Source organism: Zosterops lateralis (genome assembly GCF_965231275.1).
Source record: "Zosterops lateralis genome assembly, chromosome: 3".
In the NCBI taxonomy this organism is placed as follows: Eukaryota; Metazoa; Chordata; class Aves; order Passeriformes; family Zosteropidae; genus Zosterops; species Zosterops lateralis.
The window spans coordinates 95,928,252-95,954,471 of NC_139764.1; the positions used below are offsets into that span (position 1 = coordinate 95,928,252).

The window sequence follows — 26,220 nt, forward strand, 5'->3', positions numbered from 1 at the left end:
CATCTCACATTATCATTCACCACCCACTGTAACCTTCTCATTTCCACTGCAGTCAGACAAGCAGAGCAACAATGGTGAGAAAGTATTTTTAAGTCACAAAAAGAATCATACACCCTAAAATTCACACATTATTTGCATGCCTGTACAAAGTTCATATCACTCACAGACACACCCAAGAGATCAAAAAAGAGAAAAATGTATTTGTTCATTACTCTAAGTTACCTTATGTATAACCCATCAGAACACATTCTGTACAGAGAAATGAACAGAAACCATGCAGAAATAATTTTAAGTTAGTTGGTGGATAGCACCTAGGAGGAATCAGCTTTATGTTCCTATAAACATAGTCACACTAGATCAGATGGAAAGCACATCTAGATGACTACACTTTCTCTGTAAGTGGCCAAAGATGGACTTTCACTGACTGCTGGAGCCCAAACATAAGAAGCAATGCCAAAATTTTTAAAACTTGGCTGAGAAATCAGTCTGAAGAGATGCTTTCAGACAAAAAGCAGTAACTCTAATGAGATAGCTAATGATTATTATCTAGTAATACAGAAGAAACTATGTTTTAAAAAAATAAGAATCTTTCTTACTAGACCTGGAAGTTGGAAAAAACAGACCAGTTTTAGGTTTAAGTTTCTATATTAGTGTCTCCATTTTCAAAACACACAGAGATGCAATTTGCTTTTAAGGTAGGGAGTTAATGGAGATCAAAAACAGAGCCTTCATCTCTATACTCCCTTTCTGACTTATACATAAATCACCTCTTCTTTCCTCATCCTCTCCCTAAGTGATCTGTATTAACAGCAATTTCCTTTTATTACAGCCACTTTATTCATCCTTTTGCTTTATCCTCCTGCCAGATAACTCCAACAAGTTACATACTTTAGAGGAGAAGTCTGTAGGAGATATATGGTATGGGAGGGGGCAGGATACACAGGTCCCAGACAACACACACTAGCTTGCCCAAATTCCTGGAGGATGGATTATATGTGACTTACTAGAAATGAGCTATGAATTTTATTAAATACATGGTATATATTCTCTTTCACAAAAGAGATTTAAATATAAGTTTCATTAAGTCTGAAGTAGAAATTACAGCCATCTCAAGCCAATCACAAAATACTATCATGCAAAGCAGACAGCATACTATGGAACTTAAGCAGATTTCAGTACATTCAACATTTAATGCAGGTGAATATTACGTAGCAGCTCCTGTACAAGAGGAAAACCAAACAAATAAGAAATTTGCTAATAAAATCTATTGGTATAGTCAGGACTACAGAGCACACTATTCAGTACGCGGGACATTTGTTACAAATAACCTTTGTAGATAACTTTTCACGAACACTTTAGCAGAGGTGCCAAAAGAAAAAAAAAGTGCAAGTGTAGATATTTATATTACTATATCTACTGTAGAATGAATTGCTTCATCAGGAGGTGCTGGTTTTCTTCTGCAGGTATTACTGCTATAATGGCTAGTGATGATAAGCCAGCCGCTGCCAAAGACAACACAGAACAGCTGAGGAAAGCCCGTAGGTGGAGGAAGAAGGAATTGGGCTCCCTCCCACTCCGCCTTCCCAGAACTTACAGAAACCTCATTAAACACAACACGCATGTTCCTCTAAGAAGACGATCAATAAGTTAGTAAGTTAGACAGTTCCATTTCCTTACAGCCATAAAACACTGATGCGATGGACAGATTTGTCCCATGGGACAAATGCACATACATAGACCTTAAAGGGAGGTCCCACAAAGTTCACCCAGATTTACGGTAGGGTATAACCAAATAAAATTCGTCGGAATTTTATGAAACTTACTAGAAACAGTTTCATGCTCTCTCCTCAGAAATGCAATTTTTAATTATTTTTTTTTTCTGGCACGGCAGAATGGGGGATGTCTTTGGCAGTACTCTCGTGCCGCCCCAGCGCCAGACAGAGCCTTTTCCAGAGGCGGAGCAGGAGGGGGGCGGGCAGGATCCCCCCGGCCCCTCGGGGAGAAGGAGCCGGGCCGGGCCCCGCACCCGCCCTGCAAACAGCGCGTTTTGGGGCGGGAACGACTCCCGGCCGCTGCCCAGCCACCCTTAAACACCCCAAGGCGGCTGCCGAAAGCCGCCCCTGTCCCGGCGGTGCCCGGGGTGCGCCGGTCCCGGCTGGGGAGAGGCGGGAGGACCCCGGTGTCCCCCGGGCGGGCTCTCCTCTGTCCCACTATACACGCCCGACTCCGCAGCCAGCGCCTTCTCAGAAGCAGGACCGGCACCAGCCAACCTTCCCTTAACCCTCCTCCGCCTCACTTACCTGGAACTCGAGCCCGTAAATCACCGGCGCGTCGTCCTCCATCGTGACCCCCCCAGCCTAGCCAGGCACTCCCCGTCGTTTCTGATACTTTCTGACCCTCGGCGCGGCCCGTCGTCCGCCGCTTCCGGGAGCTGCGCGTGCGCGGCCCCGCCCGGCCCGGCCCGGGCGCAGGCGCGGTGCGGGGGGAGCGGAGACGACGCGGCGGCGGCGCGGAGGTGACGGGACGGGATGGGATGGGACGGAATGGAATGGAGCGGGATGGAGCGGCCTGAGGGGCGTCCGGGTGGGCGGGTGGTTACTTGGGAGGCCCCGGGGATGTGCCGTGAGGGAGGCCGGCGGGCCCGAGGCTGCGGGGGCTCGCTAGCGGCTTTGCTGTTCCTGCTCGGCCGGGCCGGGCTCGGCCGCTGCGCCGGTGACAGCCCTGAGCCCACGCTTCTCTTTGCTGAAACCGCGACCTAGCGGGTGTTTGCGGCCAGGAAAGCAGATGTTGAGTCACTGGAACAGGTTTCCCGCGGAAGTTGGGGAGATCCCAAACCTGGAGGAGTTCAAGGCCAGGTTGGATCAGGCTCTGAGCAACCTGGTCTAGTGGAAGGTGTCCCTGCTCGTTGTACGGGGCTTGGAATCAGACGATCTTGTAATGACCCATTCCAAACCAAGCCAGTCTTTGATACGATTTTATATTGTTTCATGTGTGTTTAGTGGATCTTTGGGCATTTGGTCTCCAATCTCAATTGTTTTACGATTTGCAGAAAAAATAAAGATAAAATATTTTCAGAATTAATTCTGTGGTTAGATGTTAAATGAAAAATGTGAAAAATGAAGATGTGAAAAAATGAAATTAGTGTGTTTTTAAAGCAAGAATTTCACTATTTGTATGATACTTACGAGTTTCACTGTGACACCCAAGCAATATACAAGGAATAAAACTAATTCTTCCTTCGGTGGGGGCTTCTCTTTTTCCAGTTACTATGGAGAATAATGAAAGCAATGCTAAGGATGCAAAGAGCACCTCAGATGAAGATGACAACAGAGCCATAGTTCAGCAGAAAACTCAGGAAGAAATTCTCTTTCATGAGGAAACCATTGATCTTGGTGGAGATGAATTTGAGTCTGAAGGGAATGAAACTGTATCAGAGGATTCAAATAATTTTGTAGATAAACTTAATGAGCAAATGATGGAGAGTGTCATTATATCAGATTCTCCAAATAATAGTGAAGATGACACAGGTGAACTTGGTTGTCTTCAGGAGATTGTAGACCAAATGGAAGCTAAAGATAATCAAAAATCACAAACAGAAGTGGATAAAGAAGAGTTTTTAAGTAATGAGAGTGAAACTGAACATGAAGAAACTCCTAAAGACATTTCTGAGATTGGAACAGATGATCAGGCATCTCTAAAAGAAGAATCAGTTCAGGAAACAGTGAAGGAGGAACCAAAGTTGGGAAACAATGTTCCTGTTGAAACAAAACCAAATAGTACTGATGAAAACACACCTGAGGACCAAATATTATCACCCAGTCCTACCAAACCATCTTCTGAGGCTGAGCCCATTCCTGTGTGCACCATCTTCAGCCAAGCAAACAGTGCTGGTTCCCAGCCACAGTTGTTCCTGCCTGATGGTTTTGAGCCTCAGATGGTGAAATCTCCCAGTTTTAGTAGTATAATAGAGACTCCAGTGAAGTCTAACCCACAGGTGGTTCAACCAAGTCCTAGTCTAAGCAAGTTCTTTGGTGACACTGTTAACACTAATACCTTAGCTTCCGATTTCTTTGATTCATTTACTACATCCAATTTTATTTCTGTTAGTAATCCCAATGCAAGCTCTTCAGTTCCAGAACAAATGTCCTCTCTTTCTAATGGTGGAGATGGTTCTTCATCCAATCCTACTTTCCCCGTGCAAAATGGGAGACCTGAAGCAGGTGGTCCCCCAGCATCTCTAGAAGTAACTCAATCCCCCAAGCCGTTCTCACAAATCCAAGCTGTTTTTGCTGGGAATGATGACCCATTTGCCACAGCCTTAAATATGAGCGAACTAGATAGAAGAAATGATGCTTGGATTCCTAGTGAGGAGACAAGAAATGTTCTCATTTCAGTTGCCACACAACAATACAGTGCTGTCTTCATAGATAAAGAGAATCTCACCATGCCCGGATTAAAATTCGATAATATCCAGGTAAGAGTCTACCATATCTTCCTCTGTGATTATATTTTAGAAATACTGTAGAAGATAATGTATAATCTCTGTATCATAGTGCTTCATCTGGTCACCTTTTGTGTATTAGTTCAGACCTAATTAGAAAATGCAGTGTCACTGCTGCCTTGTACAGGAAGAGGCTAAAACCAGATCTCATTTATTCATAGGGACATTTGATTGCTACATTGAAAGCCAGTGTTGACAGTTTCTGTAGAAGTGAGAGCTGTTTGTATTTTTAAGTACTTTGTTTCTGGTCCTCTGAGTTAGTAAGGTAATACTCACATTTGGAATGTATGCACACTCTCTAAGCTGTGCTGCAGAGTCTAAGAGCAGACAGCTTTGCTTGTGGAATTCCTTGTCGCCATCGAGTGGGAAATAATTTCACTTATGTTAACAGTGGTCTCAATAATGTTAACACTGAAATGGCATCATTTCTATCTTCCCTAAGCAATGGAAAGTTATGACCACTAAGAAAGATTAAATGCTGTAGCAAGCTGCTGGGAAGGGATAACCCCAAAATTAAAAGACTAGAGGAGATTACAAAGCAAAGATCATAGTAGTGAAAAGTAATTTTTTGTCATCTATCAATTTCTAACAGGTGAGAAGGCATAAAGCATTTTTTTTCAGAATTTGGGAAATTTTACATCTATTCAGGATTTCTTATGAAGTAGTTTTGTCCTGCTGCTCAGCCAGTCTAACCATCATAATATTTTGAGTTTTTTCTTGAAACAGGCTAATCCTACTCTTTGATATCTATGCATCTGGATAGTAGAATTGTTGTGTAGATAGATAGTGTTGAGGGTCTGGATACTTTAATCCTTAATTATGCATAGCAAAGACCATCAGTCAATAGTCAGATAGAAGCAGAGAGCAGTCTGCAGTAATTTCCCAATCTACAGGAGCTATCAGAAGAGTTTCTGGAGTGAATCAGGTCCAGACTTATAGATGAATTATCTGAAAAATCTTGGGTTTCTGTCACAAGCAATAAATAGCGGTTTAGACATATGCCACACTGCTGCTGCTTCTTGGGTTTGCTTTATCTTCAAACATGAGTTTGTTATCACAGAGCCACGTAATTAGCATGAAAAAAAACCACTGTAACAGGAAGCTATTCCTCCTGCAGTTGTGCCCGAAATATCCCTTAGACCTTGATGAGTTATTCCAGTGTGTATTCTTTCTCTCCTGACAGCTAATCAGTTAGACAGATGGAGTGATCCCTTCTGCAGTCTGCAAGGATGGTGCTCTCCTTTTCACAAGCTTCCTTTTTTACAGTAGTTCTCTTTCACCTTCCTCAGCCCAGTCAGGGATTAAAGGCTTGTTTCTGCTGATGATTCCCTAAATCTGGACACATTAGTGCATAATTGAAGGGAAGATGTTTGACAATGTCCATGTGATGTATCTCTACGAAAGACCTGATGTAAAATCATCAATGGAATTAAAGGAAATCTTACTGCTTTCTTGTTTATAATTTATGAGAGTCTCCTAGTCATGTCCACAAGTTTTGAAGTGCTTTATGTTTAGAAAACTTTCCTCACTTTCAATTACTGCTTTTCTGTGGCCTGAGCACATGCCTTGACTGATTTGACTGATCCCCTAGTTTGGTATAATTGTTCCATAGTATAACAAATTGTGCATTTAACTGAAACTGCAATTGTAGAGTGCTTGAAATGTCAACTGAAACAGTGTGGGAGGTACGTTTTCAGTGTTAAAGCAGCTTCCAACAAGGGTTGTTACCAGCTTTGGTATAAATAGTTTGCTAATGCTGAATGTTAATGCAAGATGTTAAACCAAGCTACATGCAGTGGGTGGAGAAGTTGGTTGCAAAATGCATTTACAGTGAGTGACCTCTAAGTGTGCTTCAGGGAAGGACTGAAATTTCACACGGCATGTATTGATGAGCTTAGGACTTTATTTTCTGACCTGCTTGCTCAGAAATTGTATTGTAAGGCAAGTCTTATGTCGATAAATCACACCAAGAAAAATACTGAATGATTTTTATTTCAGCTGCATGCTGCTTTTAGATAATAATTTAAATAACATTGTTTTTTTAAACTTCTCTTGGGTTGTATATGGTAAAGATTGTCTGTAGTAGTGTCAGAACAAATCTGAATGCTGCTTTTTATGCTCTTCCCATTATGTCCTTTTTCATTAGTTGCTCTCTTCATTGTGCTTTGTTTCATTACATTCATTTGTACTGTTTCTTACACCAAAGGACTATTGGACCCAAAGTCCAAAGGGAATTAAAAATTCTTCTGCATTTATGTCATTTTGCATACTCTGTCTTTTCTTAATTCTTTGGGCTCTTCTATCTGAGAGGCAGATATGTTGTTTATTCATAGATAAGTGACATCATTAGACATAAAGATTTCCATGTAGTGAAACAGTTATTCTCATTCCTTAAGAAACTAGACAGAAAACACAAATATATTTTCCATCACTGGGAAGTTGAAGCACTTCATGTCAGCTGTCTTTGTCATAGCTGAGCTCTATGTTATTATATGCAGCTCACTCTCTTTTTAGGGAAAAAGCTGTTGAGCTCAGATAGCCCTGTTTGTCTGACTGATGCCTGCAGCTAATTCTTTTGGAATTTAAAACACTTGTTGAAGGGTTGCTGTTAACTTTGGTTTACGATCTCTCAAAGTTTATTTTCTGTGGATATTTAAGGCTAACTTACTGTGTGCATGTTTATCTTTGATGAGTAGGTTGCACCTTTCAGTGTTATTATACATTAGAAAAACCTGTACAACTTTCTGGTTTTTATAAGATCTTTGAGGAATATTTTATAAGATCTGTGAATGATAATAGTATAAGAGGCAAATAAATCTGAATGTGTCAATGCTAACTGAAACCTATACATGGGAAAGAAAATATAGGAGATTATGTGGAATAAATGTAGAAGTTTTCATTCCAATGCTGTATATACACGTGCAGTTATCTTTATTTCACATGTAATGTACTGGAAAATATGTATTTATCTAGAGGAAGGAACTCTTTTGCTCGGTTTTAATTCTACATTTTATTTAGCTGAAATAATGTTTTAAATTGTCTTGTTATGTGTTTTCTTTTTATGCTCCATGAACACAAAGGGAGATGCAGTAAAAGACCTAATGCTTCGCTTCTTGGGGGAGCAGGCTGCAGTGAAGAGACAAGTTTTAAATGCCAACTCTGTAGAGCAGTCATTTGTAGGCTTGAAGCAGCTAATTGTAAGTAACAGTCATCATATAATATATATTTAATACTGTTTTTCTCTCAAGATAATTGGGAGCTACTGACTGAGGAGAAACTGGAAAAAAAAATCTGTGTATTAGTCTGTTCCTGATCCTTCAATAGAACTAGCCAAACTACGGTAATCTTTAATGGGAATGACTCTGAGCTTTAACTATTTGGGTTTAAATCACATAGTAAACATTTTTTTACATGCAAAAGTAAAAAAAAAATATTTTAAGTGACTGTGAGTTTTTATGTAATACAAATGGTTGCAAAACAGATCTTAATCCTGTTTTTGTTTACCTATGTATGTATTTATGTTTTCACCTGAGTGTTTTACAAAAAGACATAAAAGTTGTAAATGGCAAGCCAAACTGGTATGATAATTTCAACTGGCTAATTTTTTACTTCAGTGCAGAAAACTAAAGCAAATTACTTCCACAGGAAAGCTTAACTTAATCCTTTCATTAATGTAAATATTTCTGTTCTGAAAATAGTTACATCTAGCAGCCTTGTAAACCTTGCCTTGTTACTTTAACCATTGTGTTCCTGTATAAAATTCATTACTATTACATGACTGAGCCTTACTTAATTTGATGACATAACAAGATGGGTTGGACTTACTTTATTTTTTAAAATATGGTTGAAAATTTACTGAGGAAAAGTAGTGAGGAATTATCGGGACAGGCTGTATTTAGTACTTAACATCTTTTAATTTAATTGTGTGACTTTACACGTTAAGCTCCAAAAGAGATGACTTTTTTGTCATGTTAGGAATACCCTAGGAGGTATCAGAAAGCACTGTTGATGGAATTCAGAGGTAACTTTAGAAACTAAACATGAAAAAACAGATTGTGATCTCCATCCTAGAAACATGTTTTTTCTGTTTATCTCAATGTTCTGCTTGACTTCAGAGGGACAAAAAAATCTTATGCAAAAGTCTTGTACTCATCAGTGTCTTCCGGAAGAGAATTTTTTATGTGTGGGAAATGCTTTTCTATTTATCCTGGTAGTGGTGTCTATACAAGATGTTCTTTTATGCTGCAGACCATCTTGTACCTTAAGCACAATGCTGCTGCTGATACTAGTTTTGCTTTTAGCCCGCTTTTAAAATTCAGAAGAGTAGTGATAAAGATTATAGGCCCAGGGCAGTAAAGGTGGGAGGCAGCTGTAGGATTTTTTGTTACTTATGGCACACTTATGTTACTTACGTTTTTTTAAAAAAACTTGCCTTATTTAGAAGGGCAGTTTTTTTTATAAGATAGAAACATTTGGGTTGAAGTCAGAATGTTCTTCGGTTTTCAAGGCTTTCATTCATTAGCTGTTGGTTCGTTTTGAGTATGCAAAATAATTTTCTCAGTTTCATTTGTAGCATTTGTTTATTTTTACAATGAGAATTAGTTGGTCTTTTTTTTATTCCCTAGCAAACATTGCATTTCTTCTTAGTCTAAATGTGGAAAATCTATTTCTGATTGACTATAGTCTTTAAAAGGATTTCAGACTTAAGAATATGGAAGTCCTATGCTAGATGATATTAACTAATAAGACAGATGCTTTTTACATACATAGTAGGCCAGAATGACATATAAAAAGTACTCTGTTACTAGTCATGAATTCTACTTTGTGTATGAATGAATTCCTCACCAAATGTGTTCAGTGAATAAATATTTTATTGCAAAGGACAACTTACAGGCAATATTTATATTAAAATTTAGTTAAAAACTAGTGAATATTTGGAATATTGCCGTGCAGTGTACACAAAGTTAAGATTTTTTTCTGCAGCTGTTTATTTGATATCCTTTTGTACTGTGCATGAACATAAGATTTTTTTGTCACCCAGTTCAATCCCTTGCAGCAACTTAGAAGAGTGTATTTTGAATGCATCTGCAGTGCAGAAGAGAAATGCTTATAATTAGGATAAGTTTCACCTTCAGACTGATACCTATTAGGTAGGTGTTTACATGTGAGTTGTCATCTGAATTCTTAAGTCAGTAGAGACTGAATACTACGGTCCCTGATCGCAAGCTAAATTAAATGGGTTTCCATCTAAAAGTCCCAACAATTATCACATGCTGTAGGAAGACACTAGTGACTGCTGAAACCAAAAGTAAATGTTTAGTCCTGTTATGAAGAAATTTATTAGGATAAAACTCTCAGATGATCCTGGGTAAACTCCATTGTATTATGGGGACCAAAAAACAAAACAAAACAAAACAAAACAAAACAAAAAAAAAAAAAAAAAAAAAGTATGCTAAGCCTGTCTGCTTTAGAGGAAACTGCTTTCTTAGTATCTGGTTTCTGTTTTAATCCTGCGTGGGTGGAAAAATTTCCTCACCAGTATACCAAATCTTCAAACCAAATGTCTTCAGCTGCAGTTCTGAAGATTCTCTATTCCGCCATATGATTAATTCTGTTAGCTTACTTGGCTGTTTTGATAAATACAGACACACTGCTTCTACTTTCAAAGGTTATTCCAGAAGTTCATTCCTGTGGTTGTTAATCAAAGGCATTCTAATCAGTCCTTCCTCAAAGTCTTTTTTCTAATCAAAGCTAAAGTTGTTTACAATAGTTTAAGTGTTTTGGTCTTATGTTGCTTTTTAAGTGATTTTTTTCCCTTAATATTTGCTTTTCCTCCCCTGCTACTTTGTATGATTAGACAGTCATGGCACTTCCACTTCTCAGATTTTCTTTTTAAAGGAAGAAATAACCCCTCCCTAGTCATCTTGTCCTGGATGCCTTCATAATCATCTTTGGACCTCTTCTCAGACTCTCTCCCAATTGAAGCTAACATCTTTTTATTATCACTGCTCAGAACTGAGCACATTACATTCTAAATTACATGACTTGCCTTGTGTTTTACCTTTTCTATTGTTCTTGTTTACAGATATTGTAAATCATCTGATCTCTGTTTAGTGATGTGGTCCTTATATATTGACAGTACCACCTCCTAGGTTACATCTACAAATGAAGATACCACCTCTTTTAACCAGGGCCACAAAGGAATACCTTGTATTGAACCATTTCCCCTGTGCATTCTCGAGTACTACCTTCTCACATTTCTGTAAAAGTTCCAGTAAAGAACATTTAAGTAAAAGTACTTCCGTGGGTAAGGTGCAGTTAGTCCTTGCAGCAAACAGTGTTGGAGACTGATATCCTTTTGGGAGGAATCATAGTGCAGTCTGCAAAAGCTTCCTGAAGTACAATTAATTGTCAGTCAACAAAATTTATCAAGAAGTTGATAGCAGAACTTCCAAAGATGCACCTTTTCTGATGAGACCACCAGCAGTAACATCATGTCTAAGACAAATAGTTTTTCACCAGGAACTGAACTTAAGTTGTTAAACTTGACTGACAAAATTATTCAGCATCAATTTGGTCTCTAGGTGATTTGAATGAGATTTTTGCCAGTAAGCCAAAGATGGTTTATTGAACAACTGTACTTTGACATTTTCAGTTTCTTCTATGGGATGGGCAGCAGTGAATTGGAAATGCTCTACTGGTAGCAAAATGGTGTGGAGATGGTGTAGGTGAATTAGTTTTACACCTTCAGGGCTTTAAAGAGATACAGGGCTGCTGGAGCAGTTCTGCACAATAATTCTATAATAACTTGTGAATAGAGTTTTACATCTGTACTGGATAAGTTTTTATAGTTTTTAAATGTAAACAGAAAATATGAGTTTTTGATTTCTAAGAAGTTTCATCTGTCTGGCATAGGAACATGCATTAACATCTAGAGCAAATAAATGTAAGCAAGATCTTCTTGTCACAGTGTTGCTTTGTTTTACAGCAGCAAATACAAGGTGCAAGCTGCAATTATCTTAGTTCTTGTTTCTCCATATTTTAGACTAATTTTTCACCCTGATTTGAGCAAATAGCACAGTCTTGCTTATCAGAGGCCCTTCTGATGTTTTCAATTGTAAGATGCCTGCAGCCAGAGGAAAATTCAATATTTCGTGGTTATCATACTTAAAAAAAGACTGCTGTATCTTGCCACTCTAAATATGTAATGTTTCCTCTAAATAGGGAATAATTTCTTCAAGCTGCTAGACCAGGAAAGGGTTACTAGCTGCATTTTCTTAACTGATATGTAAGTGCTCTACCAATGTAATTTACAGGGGAGAAACATGTCATAGCTAGTGGAGGAGGACATTTTAATCACTTTAATGGTGTTACATGTAGAGTTAATGACTCCCTTTGAGTCTATTTTAAAAAAGTCATATACTGTTACTTTTGCACATGAGAAATGTTGTGCTTTTGCATACATTTTCAAATATAACAAACCTGGATACAGTGGGATAACATAGATATTCACTTTAATAAGTTATAAATTATCTTTAAAACTAGGGGAGGGGATTGTTCTTTTGTTTCTAAATCAATGAGCAATTTCCTACATTTTTATAGCTGATTTGAGAAGTGGGAGTAGCACAAACTGTAAATGTGTACTTTTGGGAAGAGGTTGCATTTCTGCACTAAGAAGCAGCTATTTATTGAATAAAACTTCAGTGGTTTTCCTGAGAGACTGAATAATGTTACAAATTTTCTTTGTGTGTCAGAGGAGTTCCCTTTTCATCATTGAACACATTTTCTGTAGATTTCCAGTCTGCATGCCTCCCTTTGCTTGACAGAAGAATTACATTTGAGATCTGTTTTACTATACAGTTTCCCTGTCTGTATGTAAACCTCCCTCAGGATTTCTGGGGTTTTTCCTGAAGAACAGAATTCTGCAAGGAATGATGTATTGTCTATTGTGAGGCTGATCTGCATGGTCTAGCTTTGATGTGTGTACAGCAGTCTGTACTGAGATGGTTTGGATTTTTAATTTTTGGTTATGTATATGGATTTTAAAAAATCCTTTCACTAGATAAACATCTAGTCTAATAGTGTTTAAAAAGTACAGAAATCATGCAAGCTGGTGGCTTTCTTTAGAAGAAACCGCTCCATACTTTTGGGGGGAGTGGAAGGGTGATACCAACATCGTGTGGAGATACTCTCTTCTTTCAGGCTGCTGCTGTGTTAGTGAGCTATTTAGCAATAATATTTGGTTGGCATGGCAGTATTTTTTCTTAGAGAAATTAGTTGTTCCACACAATTACAGCTAGACAGCCATATCCTGATCATCACAGAATAATTTTTTTTTGTCTTCGGGAATGTTCTTCAGGTTTTTTTATGCTGTATCTGAACCTGTAGTGTCCATATTTGCTTTGGGTCTCTACTTAGGACTTACAAAGAAAATTCAGGTATGAGGAACCTGGGTTTTTAGAACTGTGTGATTGTAGACCATAGGAAGCATGAAAGTGACCTGTAAGATTTTAAGGGATGTTTGAAATCAGTAAAGACTTCTGGTGGACTGGCAACTCTTAAGTCTGGTACAATTTGCCTGAGACAATAATGTGTCCATTTAACGTCAAATTAACTTGTACTGCCCATGGCCTTCTATTAAGCTTCCACAGAGAATTATGCTTCATGACCAGCAGGCAGCTCTACTTTTGAAATCATTGCAAATATTTTCATTTTCCAGCAAAGACTGTTTTCACAATAATTGTCAGACTTTCTTCTTTTGGCTGTCTTGTTTGATACAGTATTTTTTGTCTATGCCTGAAATAGAATTTAAAAGATTGTAGCAACTAAATTTGTCATAAATGATCCATTATTATTTTTTGATCCTAACTCTCATTTTGGAAAAAAAGTTGAGCAGTTTTAGAGTCAGTGTTTGCTCCTCTTCTAAGGATAATAAGAATTTAGTTTGTCTCCCCAGAAAAGGAATTAATTTTAGGTAATCCATGTCAGTATCTTTCTGCTTTTCTAAGTTGGTACAGATAGATGTTGAAGGATGTTATAATACATTACCAATTCCTGCTCTTCCATAAGTGCTTAGTTGGCTCAGAGTCTGCTGTGCTGTTTCATAGTCTTGCTGTCAGACGACTTCTGCATTTCCAGTGGAACTCAACTTTATCTGGCATTTGACAGTGCAGGGGGGAGAGGTGAGGTGGTTAGTGCATAGTGATGTCCGTAGTGGCCTGTTTGCAGCCTTCAAAATGAGGGCCATAAAGTAGGAAAACTCTTCAGTTGTTACTACTCATTTTTCAGCGTGACTGTTTGATGTATCAACGCATTTTCTAAAACATCAGAGAGAAATTAATAAAAGACAAATTCAAAATCAGCATCTGAACTTTGCAAGCACCAATATAAAGTTATTTCATTCCTTTACATTTCCTCAGATAATATGATTATTGTCCATTACAGATACATTTTTTTATGTATTAAGAAACTATTTGAAAAAAATATTACTTTCAGGAGTAAAATATATTTACTTTCAAATGACCTGCTGGATACATGTCTCTTTAAAAACTCCTCTGTATAATAGAAAACTATGATAGCTTAAAACCTGTGAAGCAGTAAGCTGTGTTTTAAGTTTAGGTTTGTTGCATCAGACCATATAAGACAGAAACATTGGGATATTTCTGTTGAAAAACTGATTAACCATCTGAGAGTACGGTTTGATTTGTCTAACTAGGAATGGTTTTGTTCTATGAAAGAAAAAATTAAGAGTATTTTGAAATTACTCGTGCAGTGGAAATTCAGATGTCTGTGTTTGATTGGTGAAACAGTTCTTGTTATTGTTCTGAATTTATAATTTGTGCATTGTATTCTTCCTTGTTCTTTGTTTTTGATTAATAGGAATTTTGTGTCTGGGACAATGCTTGAAGTGTTTTGTCATTAAGTGAACTGTCCTAGGGGTTATAATCTGAGATGTAATAACTAGTAGTACAGTATAAACGTACTGGGGCTATAATCTGAGTCAGTGAGATAAAAATGGGCATTGAATATTTTATGACAGTAGAGTAACTTGGATATTATTGATAATACATGGCTGGCAAATTTTTTCTCCTTTTTTTAGGAGAAAATTAAATTGTGAGTATTATAGTATATTAATTTATATAATTAAACATTATATAGCTTTAAGTGTAAAATTCCGTATGGTACTGTATATTCTTTTGTTTTAGTGACCTGGTAATATTAATACTTGATTTCCCTTTTTGTGTAATTAGACATGCAGCTTTGACAAATGACATTCTGCTTCTCACTGTCCAGCTCTCCTGACCTTGTCATTATTACTGATGGGTACATGTTGCTGCTGCAGGCAAAATAAGCAGTTGTGCATTTTAGGGACTTTATGATTTTGCTACTTACTCTTTTCTTCTTCCTAGAGCAGTAAAAACTGGCGGGCAGCAGTTGACTTGTGTGGGCGGCTTCTAACTGCGCATGGCCAAGGCTATAAAAAAAGTGGACTTCCTGCTAGCCATACAACAGATTCTTTACAGGTATGTTTAAAGGTATGCCCTTACCACTTTTTTCCAGCAATATCCATAGTGGTATTTTTTTAAACATGATCAAACTCCTTTTCTTAATTGTAACATAGAAACTGAAGTTATTTAACTATTTTAGCAAGTCACCTTTTCTCTTTGCTTATGTAAAGGAAGGCTTCATTTAAAACAAACTTAACTTTTTTTAAGGAAAATCCAGTCTCGATTATGTTTTTAAAGGGTTTTATACTAACAAAACGGAATATGTTTTGTGGTTTGAAAGACTCACTCTGCTAAAGTTCATAGAACTATCTAGATTATGAACTTTATAGTAAGATTCCACGTTAGAAATGTGTTTCATGTTGCTTAGAAGATAAGAATCCAAATTAATAACATATTGCAAGTGATTCAGATGTGACCAGATGAGAACTCATGTATTTGAAACTAGTGATTATAAAGCTCATGGAGTTTCACCAAAAGATTTTAAAAATACCATGAAGCTGGAAAATCAGTTAAAATACCAGATTGATAATTCATGCATGCTAACTCATTCCAAAGAGAGATGTTCTAATTTTGAGGCAGGCTAGTTTTTAAACTTCATCTTTAAAATCTTAGTACCTTTACAAACATTAAACATCGGTCCTCTGAGTTTTAATGATCTGATGCAAAGTACTATGTAAAAGAGCAGGTAAAATACAAATCTTGATTCTTTTCAGTAACAGGGGAACTCTTTACTCAACTTTTATCAGTAAAAGTTGAAAAGTTGAAATTGTGTTTGATGTGGCTTTTGGTTGAAGCTAGTAACAGATCTTGTCTTTCCTTTTTTTTATATGTATTAATTTTTAGCTGTGGTTTGTGAGACTAGCACTGCTGGTAAAACTGAATCTGTTCCAAAGTGCAGAAATGGAATTTGAACCATTTGGAAATTTAGACCAGCCTGATCTTTATTATGAATATTACCCCAACGTATACCCTGGACGTAAAGGTAAAGCACTTGATTTATGAAATGCTTTTTCTTTTTTCCATTTTTACTAGTCATTATAAAATATTGGTTGGATTCAGGGGGTTTTTAAGCCTAAAGCATTGGAGAGCTTTGGATTATGTTGGTTTTGGTTTGTTTTTTCTTTTCCCAGAAAAACATGATTGATTAGTACATTAAAGTATTGCTTGCATTATGGAGATAGGTGTAAGAAGTAACAACAGGTAGAGCAGTATAGGCAGGCAGTGGATTTCATGATGCTGCTACAGAGGAATGTTTTTAACAAGTGAATAAATTATTTTAGTTTTATGATACTGGAATTAAAAATTACCAAAATTGAGTAGTTCATTTTATCCGAAAACAGGCTTGAAAGATGATGAGAGAGCTTGTGGAAACAAACTCTATAAGCTTTTTCTTCTTCAGTTCATCCAAGTAGTATCACTATGGTATTTTTAACTTGTATGCCCATATGCTACTGTCGATGTTATTTCCTGGTTTCTAGGATTAAAATAAAAAAACCTTAAATTTAGATCTAATTTAATAATTCTCCTTAATTGAAACATGGTTAAATGTAATATTGTTTGCTAAATAACTGAAAGTAAGTAAAAATCAGAGATTTACTATGTATCTCATTATGGAAGAGAACAAAAACACCAGCTTCAATTCTTTTTGAGCAATTTGTCTCAAGTTACAAATGCACTACTTCCCACTGCTCCAGATAGCCCATTGGTTAACCACATAGTTCCACTATCCAGGATATTCTAGTTCTCCAGAAGTCTGGGTTTGAAAAATTGCTATTTTTAGGAGCAATTTTGCTCTTTTTCAGGCTATTTTGAAATTTTATTTTTTCTATATCTGTTATGTAGAAAATAATAACTCTCTGATGCAAGTACATTCTTGAGTGTTCTTAATGTTATTTGACTTTCATATTTGAACAGCAGTGTGTAATGAAACATTTTTAAGAAGGAGATGTTACAGGCAGTGCCACTCTCTGAGAAATTACAGTCCAGTTTACATGAGATGCTGGTAGCCTTGATGGGGTCACCTAGAAAGATGGAAGATTGTGAGGTTGCTGAGGAAGGGAAGTAGGTGTCAGAAAGTTCACTTTTTTTGCAGATTATTTTGCTTAGTGATATGAAAGATCAGTTACAGCCCAGCCTAGAACAGCTCCCTCTGACGTTACTCATCGTTCTTCAGGTAACCACAGGCAATCCACTGAGAAAGAGCTGTGTTACTTGAAGCAGCAAATGAGGTCTTGGTCATCAGGCTGGACAGCTTTTTGGATCTGATCTCCTTAGGGCAGTTGCACACATGATGCTCCAGCATCAATAGTAGTCATCCACAGGCCATATGTGTGTCTCCACATTTTTTTCAGCATTAGAAATAAGCTATTTTGTCTAAGAAAAATCCTTGCAGGTCATGTCAGTGTCTGAGGCACTTGAGTGCTCATGCCACAGATGGTGCAGGGAACAGCAGTTCTGGGCAGTCTGGCCGGGTGTTGCTCAGTCCTGTGACTGTGCTTTGGATCCTGGAGCAATCACTCAACTACTGTGGCTGTTTCATACAAGTTATGAGGGTATTGATGGTAGAAAAAGGTGAGCTTAAGGAAGATAGTCAATTTCATAATTATATGCCTCAGTTAATTTTTTACAGTTGAACGTACCAACTGGGATTGTAATCTGATCATTTGTAAGGAAAATAGGATCAAGGTTGGATGGAGCTGACCTGCTAGTTGTAGATATCTCATGTACATCCAATGTGATTATGATGTGGGAACAGCTGTCCAAAATTTCTTACATAGTTTAGAGGAGAGAGAAATGCCATTTCCAGGGATGTAGGAGAGTACAAGCAGTCATTTCTTTGTCTAGCATTAAACTATGCTATGCTGGATTATGGATGAAGAAATTTAGTATACATGCATTGTTAGCCAGCTAATTCAAATAATAAAATAGAGATAAATCATTCCTATATTTTGGTTGAAATATATTAGTATGAATACACAATCCACTGCTATTTGGCAATTTTGTGTATCATTTTGTGGTGTAATAAGCATAAAAAAAAGGGCTTTATTTCAACATTTTAATTTTGATTCATGGTGTATGAATGGAGTAAGCACTTAAAAGTCAATTTAAGAAGTGAGAGTATAGCTATAAATAATGTACCCATTAATTGTAATACAGATAATATTTTGCATCATTTCTTTGTATTCAAAATATTCATAATAAAAATGTAGTATATTAGGAAGTTTTCTGGGGTTTATGCATGTAGTAGGAAAAGTTCAAAACTTATTGAGAATAGCCCTTCATCCATTAATCTCTGAAAAATCTTTCTCAAAGAATTTAAGTTATAAGTAACTGTATGAAAAGTGAAAGATGCTTTTCCATTAATATAATTAAACATGGCCAACATAATTCTCTTGATTTTCCTCTGCAACTCACCTACAGCTGTTGCCCTTTCAGCAGTGCTGCTCATCTCCATTTCCTCATATTTTGTGTGGCAATTGCAGTCATGATGTGCACTGATCCCATTATTGTTGTCTTTATCGTGGCTGTAAGATCTAGTCCTTCTGGAATCTTCCTTTCTTGGTTTCTGTGGGCTCTTTATCCAGTCATTCTGCTTTGCCAGTAGGAGTGCAGCCTCTCAGGATGCTGATTCTGCTGGGATCCTTGTTTTGGCCAGTGAGGTTGGTTAAGGCACTCAAAGATCATTCCTGATTGATAAGGAGCAGAGAATAAACTGTTCTCATTTTCTAGGAAAACCTTAAAATTCTAGTAACAAATATATTTCTTGTAAATTCATCTGTGTAAAGAAGTCAAAAAGTCCTATTTTTACATACCATTTTTTTTCTTTCATAATAGGTAGGTCCTTAGGTCAGAAACTCTGTTTCAGATTGCTTCCTGCACACCTTCATTGAACTTACTGTGTAGGAAATATAAGGCTGAATTTTTGTCATTGTTCTTAGGACAGATGGGTTTCAGGAATTCTTTTAAGGGTTTTAACTTCATATTTACGCAGTCTGACCCACTTCTTTTCATACCATTTGTGTCTGTGCTCCTTGTCATGTATAATAAACTTTCATATGATAGCTTGCCTAACCTGAGACAGCCCTTCCATCAGTAATGCCTATGTGTTTCTGAACCTGTGAGAGATAACAATTAAAATGGAACATTAAAATGCTATTTCATTCTTTCATGAGGTAATTTGGTCTTGTTTCTGGTTACTAGAGCAATAAGTCCCAGAAAAGTTAATGCTACCAAAATCAGTCTTCTAAAGCTACAAAACTTTTGAATAATTTGATTTGTATTGCAAAAGGGTTAAAAAATAAGCTATACATAAACAAAAATTGAACTTCTGTTCCCCAGACCAGAAACTTGTGTAACATGGAGTAGAGTTTCTTTCCCTTTCTCCTTTTCATTCTCCTTGCGATGATGGAGCATCATCTATATTCCTCTAAATGTGGTGGGAAGGGCCTAAATAAGGAACATGGCATTAGATATCTAGTTGTGTGTGTTCTAGAAACTTATTTCATAATGTATTCCTTCTCTTGAGCTCTGGTTTCGATACCAACACAAGGTTTTTAAAAGTGTGGCAGTGTTGGGACTAGATATACAATAGTGTTTCCTGCAATAGGATGGCACTTCTAGATGGATAGTGGTAGTCGAAAAAAAAAAAAAAATCTGTATATAAAATAGTGTGAGTCTAAATATCGCAGCTGCTTTAGCATTTTACTAATATCCACTGTGTTTAGAATTTTTATCAGAAATATATTAAAAAAATGATAGAAAAAATTGTGTAAGATTTCATTTTTAATGTGTCCTTAGTTACTCAAGCAATGGTCTTAATTTGTGTCTTTTGTTCAGTTTTGAAATTTCAGTCATTCTAATGGAATCATACATGGTCTAGAACTGTTACTAACCTATGTTCTTAACACATTTTCAGTGATGATGTGTAAGGTGAACTGTAATAATTGTTACTACGTTTTGTACGCTTATAAAATAGCAAAATTTGTGATGAGAATTTGTTTTATGTCTGTTGATACAGAGATACCGTGTTAGCTATGAAAACACTTATCCAAAGTATTTCTCTAATACCCACAAAAGACATTTTACAGGTGTCTGGATTGTGCATAGTGCAGAGGACTAAATACAGTTGCAAGGTCTGCCTGAAGCTTGATCCTAAGTGTCAGCCTATGCCATAAATAAGGACAGACTTGGATTGGGGAAATGATCTCCTTTATATGATGCCTCTGCAATGATGTTTGGCCAGAGTTTACTGTCTTCCTTTCTTTTTCTCTTCTACTCGTCTCTGCTAGTAGGAGGCAGGCTGGTTGAAGCATCCCCTTTTTTAATTTATGGAGTCTGATGATGCTATAAATCATTCTTTTTTTCACTCTCATCAAATTTGGTTAGTGGGATAACTGTGGTAGAATGTGAAGTGATGTGGGGAAAAGAGATTAATAATAATAAAAGGTTGTGGTAGATAGAGAAACAAAATGAAGTAATCAATGTAAAAAAAAAGAGAAGAAATGCACAGGGTAAAGAAATTATGTCTTAGAGAGTACTCCTCTTTGTTAATAAATTTTACAGGAAAGCAGAAAAAAAATACTCCATTGTTACACGTGGTACTGGTTTTTTCTCATGAGATACCACAAATACTGCCTGAAGTCAACACTCCCATGTCAGACTGATTCAGTTTTGGCAGTTGCTCAGGAAAGTTCTTAATTCAAGCTCATGTTGGCAATAAAAAACATATTAAAACCTTTGTGGTTTTGACTTGGAACTGGTTAACCATTATTTTGTTTTCATAATTGCGTACCTCTCTATTGCCTCTTTAAATTCACTGTTCAGTTACTTCAGAGCTACTGTCTACCTGGAAAACCAGCTAATACAGCTTGAATAAATACCACTCAAATGTTGTGGTTCCAGTTGGTTATTCAGGCTACTCAGACATACAAATAGAATTTTTTCTGAAATGATACAGATATTTTAGTTAAGAAATGTATGTGTAGTCTAAGGGGGTGGAGTACTGCTAAAATATTTAATTGTGCATTCTTTCCCAAGGCTACATAACCTCATTGTAGACAGTGCCAGCTTTACACTGGATTTCTTAATACTATGAGGAAGCAACTAATTTCTAAATTCTGCCTCATTACAGGTATCAGTAGGTAAGATTTAGAGTGGTCTCTTCCTGCAGGGCAATTTTTGTAGAGTTCTCCTGCATTCTCTCTGTTATGCTTTCCTTTCTTCAATGCAAGTAACTCCAAATTACTGAAAAAATATTTTTGAAACTTCTTAAAACCAAGTAATGATTCGGATTTTCTGTTCTTAGGTCATGTGCGGTTAAATTGTGAAGTACATGCAAGCATGTAATATCAGATAAAATTTTCAAAACATTTTCTTTAAATGGTTATAAACATTTAGTCTCCTGTCTCATCTTCAGTCTCTCTGGGTTGGAGGCAATAAACAAAAACTGGGAAACTAGTCTGTTGAACTGGGATTTTTAAGTGTACATTTAATTTCTAGTCAGTGAAGCTAGGATTTGAGGTTCACTACATTATCCCTCTTAAAAATCCTATAAATTGTATGAATACACTGTTGATAGAAATACGTTGGTGCATATAAAGGCAAGCATATGCATCTCTATATGTATGTGTAAAACAGAATATTTTTCAGAAACTCAATTTTATGTATTTCTATTTTACCCAGTGAAGGAAGGAATTGTTTCTTTTGTTTTGGTTTGGAGATTTTTTTACTATTATAAGATTGCACTTTATTCTTTCAGTAATTGATAATCAGCTCTTCTGTTGCTTCTTGGCATTTAACATTTTCTGAACAAGCTGTAGAAGGCTGATCAGAAAGCCTTTCTGATTACTGCTTTGCAACAAGAAAATTCAAAGATATAATAGCTGGTCATTGGAATATTCTGCTCCAAAAGGGCTGCAGATGAGGGTTGCAGTTCGAATTTGATTGACATGAGGTGATGTTTATGTTTTGACAGTTATGAAAATGTGCAGCTGTTCATAAAGACACAGAAGTTTAAATCTGTGGTCTTAGAAAATTATACCTGATCTTACTCTTTATTCCATCTGTTCCTATGCTTTCAGTGTATCCATTTTCTTTCAGCAGGCCTTTTTTTTACATTTTAGTTTTGCCTTTTGTATGTTGATTTTATATATATATATACACACGAATGAGATTAGTTCATGTGAAAGTGACAATCGAACATCACATTCTTTAAATAGAAAGATTTCCAGTGTATTTAAAAGTGTTTGCTAAGAAAATTATCTTAAAATTAAATCCTTTTCTGTTATAGATTTTTATATATTATTATGAAACCCCTAAAGAGGAGCAGGAGAGGTCAATTGTAAAACATCAAGCTAGAATAAGACTGTTTAACTTAAACATAAAATTTCAATATACAGTAGTAATTGTAGGGTATTGCGTTTTGTGGAAATTATCTAAGTTTAGCTGGCATAGTTTTATTGTGTAAGAGGACATCACTGTAGAAATCGGAAGTATGAAGTAGAGGGCAAAGTCCATTCTCCTGTGCTCTTAACTAAACATTTTAATTACAGGATATGCTATTTGTCTTAAGTATTTCCTTGATGTGTTGCCTTTTTAAATTCAGTACTGAGTGAAATATAATAGAGTACACGGGTTTGATTCCGAGTAGTTTCGCAAAAGACAACCTGATAAATTCAGTGTTTATATAAATTTTTTTTGTCTCTAGTGGGATACTACAGGAATAAATATGTATGCCTGCTTATAATAGAAACCTGTTACAAAGAAATACGTCTTTCCCTGCATGCTTTAAGTGGCCTAAAAGTGAGTAGGTGAAACTTTTCAGACAAGATAATACAATCCTTAGTCTAACAAGCACATGTATTATTTCTGTTACAGCTGAGTGTTAATGCAGTCAATCGTACTTTCTTGGGTTTTTTTTCTTTTTCCCAATATAAGTGTGTTCATTGAGGGAGGTATAGGTTTTTTTCTCGCCCTGCTAGTCTTTTTTTTTCATTAAATTTCGTACTCCAAATTCTACAACCTGCCTTTCAGACCTTCCTAATACTATTATTATTGATCTATTTGAGTCATCAGCAGATGTCATTTACTTCTTCCCAATTGTTTCCTTGTTAAACTAGACAATGTAAAATGAAAAGCAGAGTGTTTTCTGAAAATCTCTTCTGCCTTTTAAGCCTCACTTCTTGTCAGTTCCAACACAACTGTTGATCACTTACAGAATTACATTGGTGAGCAGATGTCTTTGCATGCATTTCTATTACTGCCATATATTTCTTTTTGAGAAGTGTATGTAAATTGTATTAGCACCTTATATAAGTAGCACTCACTGAAAACTTTACCAAATCTAAGTAAATTTATGGCTTTTTTTAAACCAGAAAATTAGTCCATTACTGTAGGAACTGAATTAGATACATTACCCATACCTCATGTAATTTTACTAGAAAGAAGTTTACTTGTAGACGGGAACATATCTAGGAAAATGCACTTAACAAAAGATCTCAAGAGTTTATTATTTATAAGCAGTGTATTTAAGGTCTATATTTGGATTGGGTGGCTTGAGTAAGTGCTGTAGGGTTTTTATGAGCAGTTTGCTCATCTGATTTGACCTGAAATTACACAATATTGTTTACGTGGACTGGTAAGAAAGCCTTACCAGTAGTAAAAGGGTATTTCTTTTCTCTTCTTTTTTCCCCAGTTGTCACATTTGTATGAGAACACATGTACAGTTTTGTACAAAAAAAAGAAAAAAAGCCATTCAGGAGGATTGCAAGCAAACTGAGGAAGAGGGCAGAAAGAGCTAGTGTTTCTGATATTTTAAATAAAGTTAGTAGCTTGCTTAATAAGCAAAAAGTAACAGACATTATTTGGATGGATTTGCTGGATGTTTACAGAAAAATTTCTTCTGTTTATGTCATAAGTTTCAAGAAGAAAGAGAAGAAACAGATGCTAGAGTTTTAGATCCTCCTGTGAGAAACTGTAATACAAATTCTCATTTGAAAATTCTTTATAGTAACCAGCCTTACACCCTGAACCAGCTTTCTTCTGGTTTTGTTTGAGAGATCTGTCACCACTCTTGATGTACTACTGAGGATCTCACTAGAATGTTTTCTGGTCACAAGCTATGAAGGAAATACTAAGCAGTGGAGAAATAATACATCCATACAGTACATTTTGAAGTAATATAGTTCTAAATGCCTGTTACAAATGAGAATTTAGTTGTAATAGAAAATAAATCAGATTCTTATGGAGTCTAAGTTGACCTGGAATCACATTCATCATTCTGACATCCTCTGATGCCACTTCTGATGATGTAGATTGGTAGTGGGTTATTCTTCCCTCTCACAGGGACTGTAGTAGAGTGGTTTTAATCAGCAATACATAAGATCAATACTTCAGAAAATACAGAATTCCAAAAAACTGTATCACAAAATATTATGTAAATTTGATTAAAAATTGATAATGTGGGATGTTTCATCTGTGCTCCATTAAATACCTGTCTGTTTGTATGTTGAGTTCTGGTACTAATTCAGGTTTTCTGTATGAATGTTTATTGAATTTACATTTTGTTGCATTTTACAAGAGAATGTAAACATACAAACTTGTTCAGAGTTGACAGTACTGTGATGCAGTCAGTAATCAAAATGTTGCTAAACCTTTGGCTTCCTTCAGTTTTTTACAAAATTTTCCCCCCTTTTTTTTACCTTTGCCTCAGAAATCCCATAGAGTGCAGCAGAAGGTGCATTATCAGTAAATTAAGACTACCTTCTCCAAAAAAGCAGTACTGAACTAGCTGGTTTTAGGCACTGCTTTTTTTTGACAGGATTACTGTTGGATTGTGGAGTTATTAGAGCTTGATCATCGGAAAGGTGGTAGAGATAGAACCAGCCAGAGTTTAGATTTGCTTCCATAGGTTTGCAGTGCAGTTTGCAACATGTCTGCAAATTTTTGTCTGGTATTTCAGCACAGAATTTACTCTAAAATTATTTTCAGCTTCCTTTTTGTTGTTGTTCCCTGCCTACACTGACTGTGTATCTTCTGTCATGCTAGGCACTATTCAGAATACTTACATAAAATATTTCACAACTTTTGGGACTTGTAAAATCAACTTCTGCATGTCTCTTAATAGAACTTCAAAGGCAGTTTTATTTTCTTAATGTGTTTTCCACACATGATGATGCATGAAACTCATGTATGCCTCAATTACAGAAACACAGCAGTCAGGGAAGCTATCGGGAATAGTTAGAAGAGAAATTTATGTAGATGTAACTGGCTTACTGTGAAGGTCATAATTAGTGAGTTTTGTGATTAAAATTTTGTCAACCTTTAAAAAAAGTCTAGAAGCAGTGACTCATTTTGTATAGCATTTACCTCTTTGACATAAACCTGTTAAGAACAGGTGCAAAAATCTATTTAGAAAGCTCCTGAGTCCTGTTTTTGAGAAAAGATGAGGCAAGAGGTAACTTGAGAGAGAAATCCCCTTAGAATATGTTTATAGCAAATATACATATTAAAATATTAGAAATGTGGTGATGCCTTGGAATGGCTACCTAGAACAGGCTAGATAAGATTAAGAGAGTAGAAGGGGGTATTTATCGAAGGCTTCAATAGGTACACCTTGGGCAGTCAGAAGCCTCTGAGGGTCTACACCCAAGATGAGCAATGGTCATGAGTTTTTTGCACAATTATAATTTTGGTCTATTTACATATCAGGAGTTAATCTTCAAATTACAGCTTCAGGTAATGAAGTAATTTACTCCAAGTTTGCTCCCCCAAATTCACTGTTTATATCTCTCAGCACTTGAGACAATAAGGTGTCCTTGAGTTTTGAGAGTAGAGAGGAATTATTTTGTCTGAATAAAATGGGAGAACAGCATCTGACAGGCTATGGAGTTTTAGTTATATACTAAAGCAGTACAGGATCTGAAAAATATAGAAGCTAAATCCTAAGGCATCAGTGGTATCGTATTTTGTAAGGCCTCTATCCCCGTTATGCCAGCTCTGGTTTGGTTTTACTAGTGGTGTTTAGTTCATGTTCAGTATTGTCTGTATATCAGGATTGTGCAGGTACCTGAAGGCAAGATGTTGCACACATTAGGGTTTGGGTAAACTTTGCCTGTGAAGTCAGCCAGGATGCCCATAAATGTAGACAATGAGGTCTTTGGCAATACTGATGATGATAATAAAAACAACAATAACAAAAACAGTAGTAGTAGT

General features: G+C 36.5%; 2 protein-coding genes across 3 annotated transcripts in view; one reads left to right on the forward strand and one right to left on the reverse strand.

Annotated features, from left to right (window-relative positions):
* Window positions 1-2,433, reverse strand: part of EIPR1 (EARP complex and GARP complex interacting protein 1) — a 73,435-nt gene extending 71,002 nt beyond the window's left edge. For both annotated transcript variants that reach the window (XM_083856921.1, XM_083856922.1), the window contains exon 1: window positions 2,301-2,433. In XM_083856921.1, coding sequence (XP_083713047.1) covers window positions 2,301-2,342 — 42 coding nt within the window. In that variant the 5' untranslated portion in view covers window positions 2,343-2,433. The remainder of the gene's footprint in view (window positions 1-2,300) is intronic.
* Window positions 2,434-2,461: 28 nt separating this feature from the next.
* Window positions 2,462-26,220, forward strand: part of TRAPPC12 (trafficking protein particle complex subunit 12) — a 50,753-nt gene continuing 26,994 nt past the window's right edge. The window contains exons 1-5 of the mRNA XM_083856926.1: window positions 2,462-2,515; window positions 3,264-4,474; window positions 7,582-7,698; window positions 14,911-15,024; window positions 15,853-15,991. Of these exons, the coding sequence (XP_083713052.1) occupies window positions 3,269-4,474; window positions 7,582-7,698; window positions 14,911-15,024; window positions 15,853-15,991 (1,576 nt within the window). The 5' untranslated portion in view covers window positions 2,462-2,515; window positions 3,264-3,268. The remainder of the gene's footprint in view (window positions 2,516-3,263; window positions 4,475-7,581; window positions 7,699-14,910; window positions 15,025-15,852; window positions 15,992-26,220) is intronic.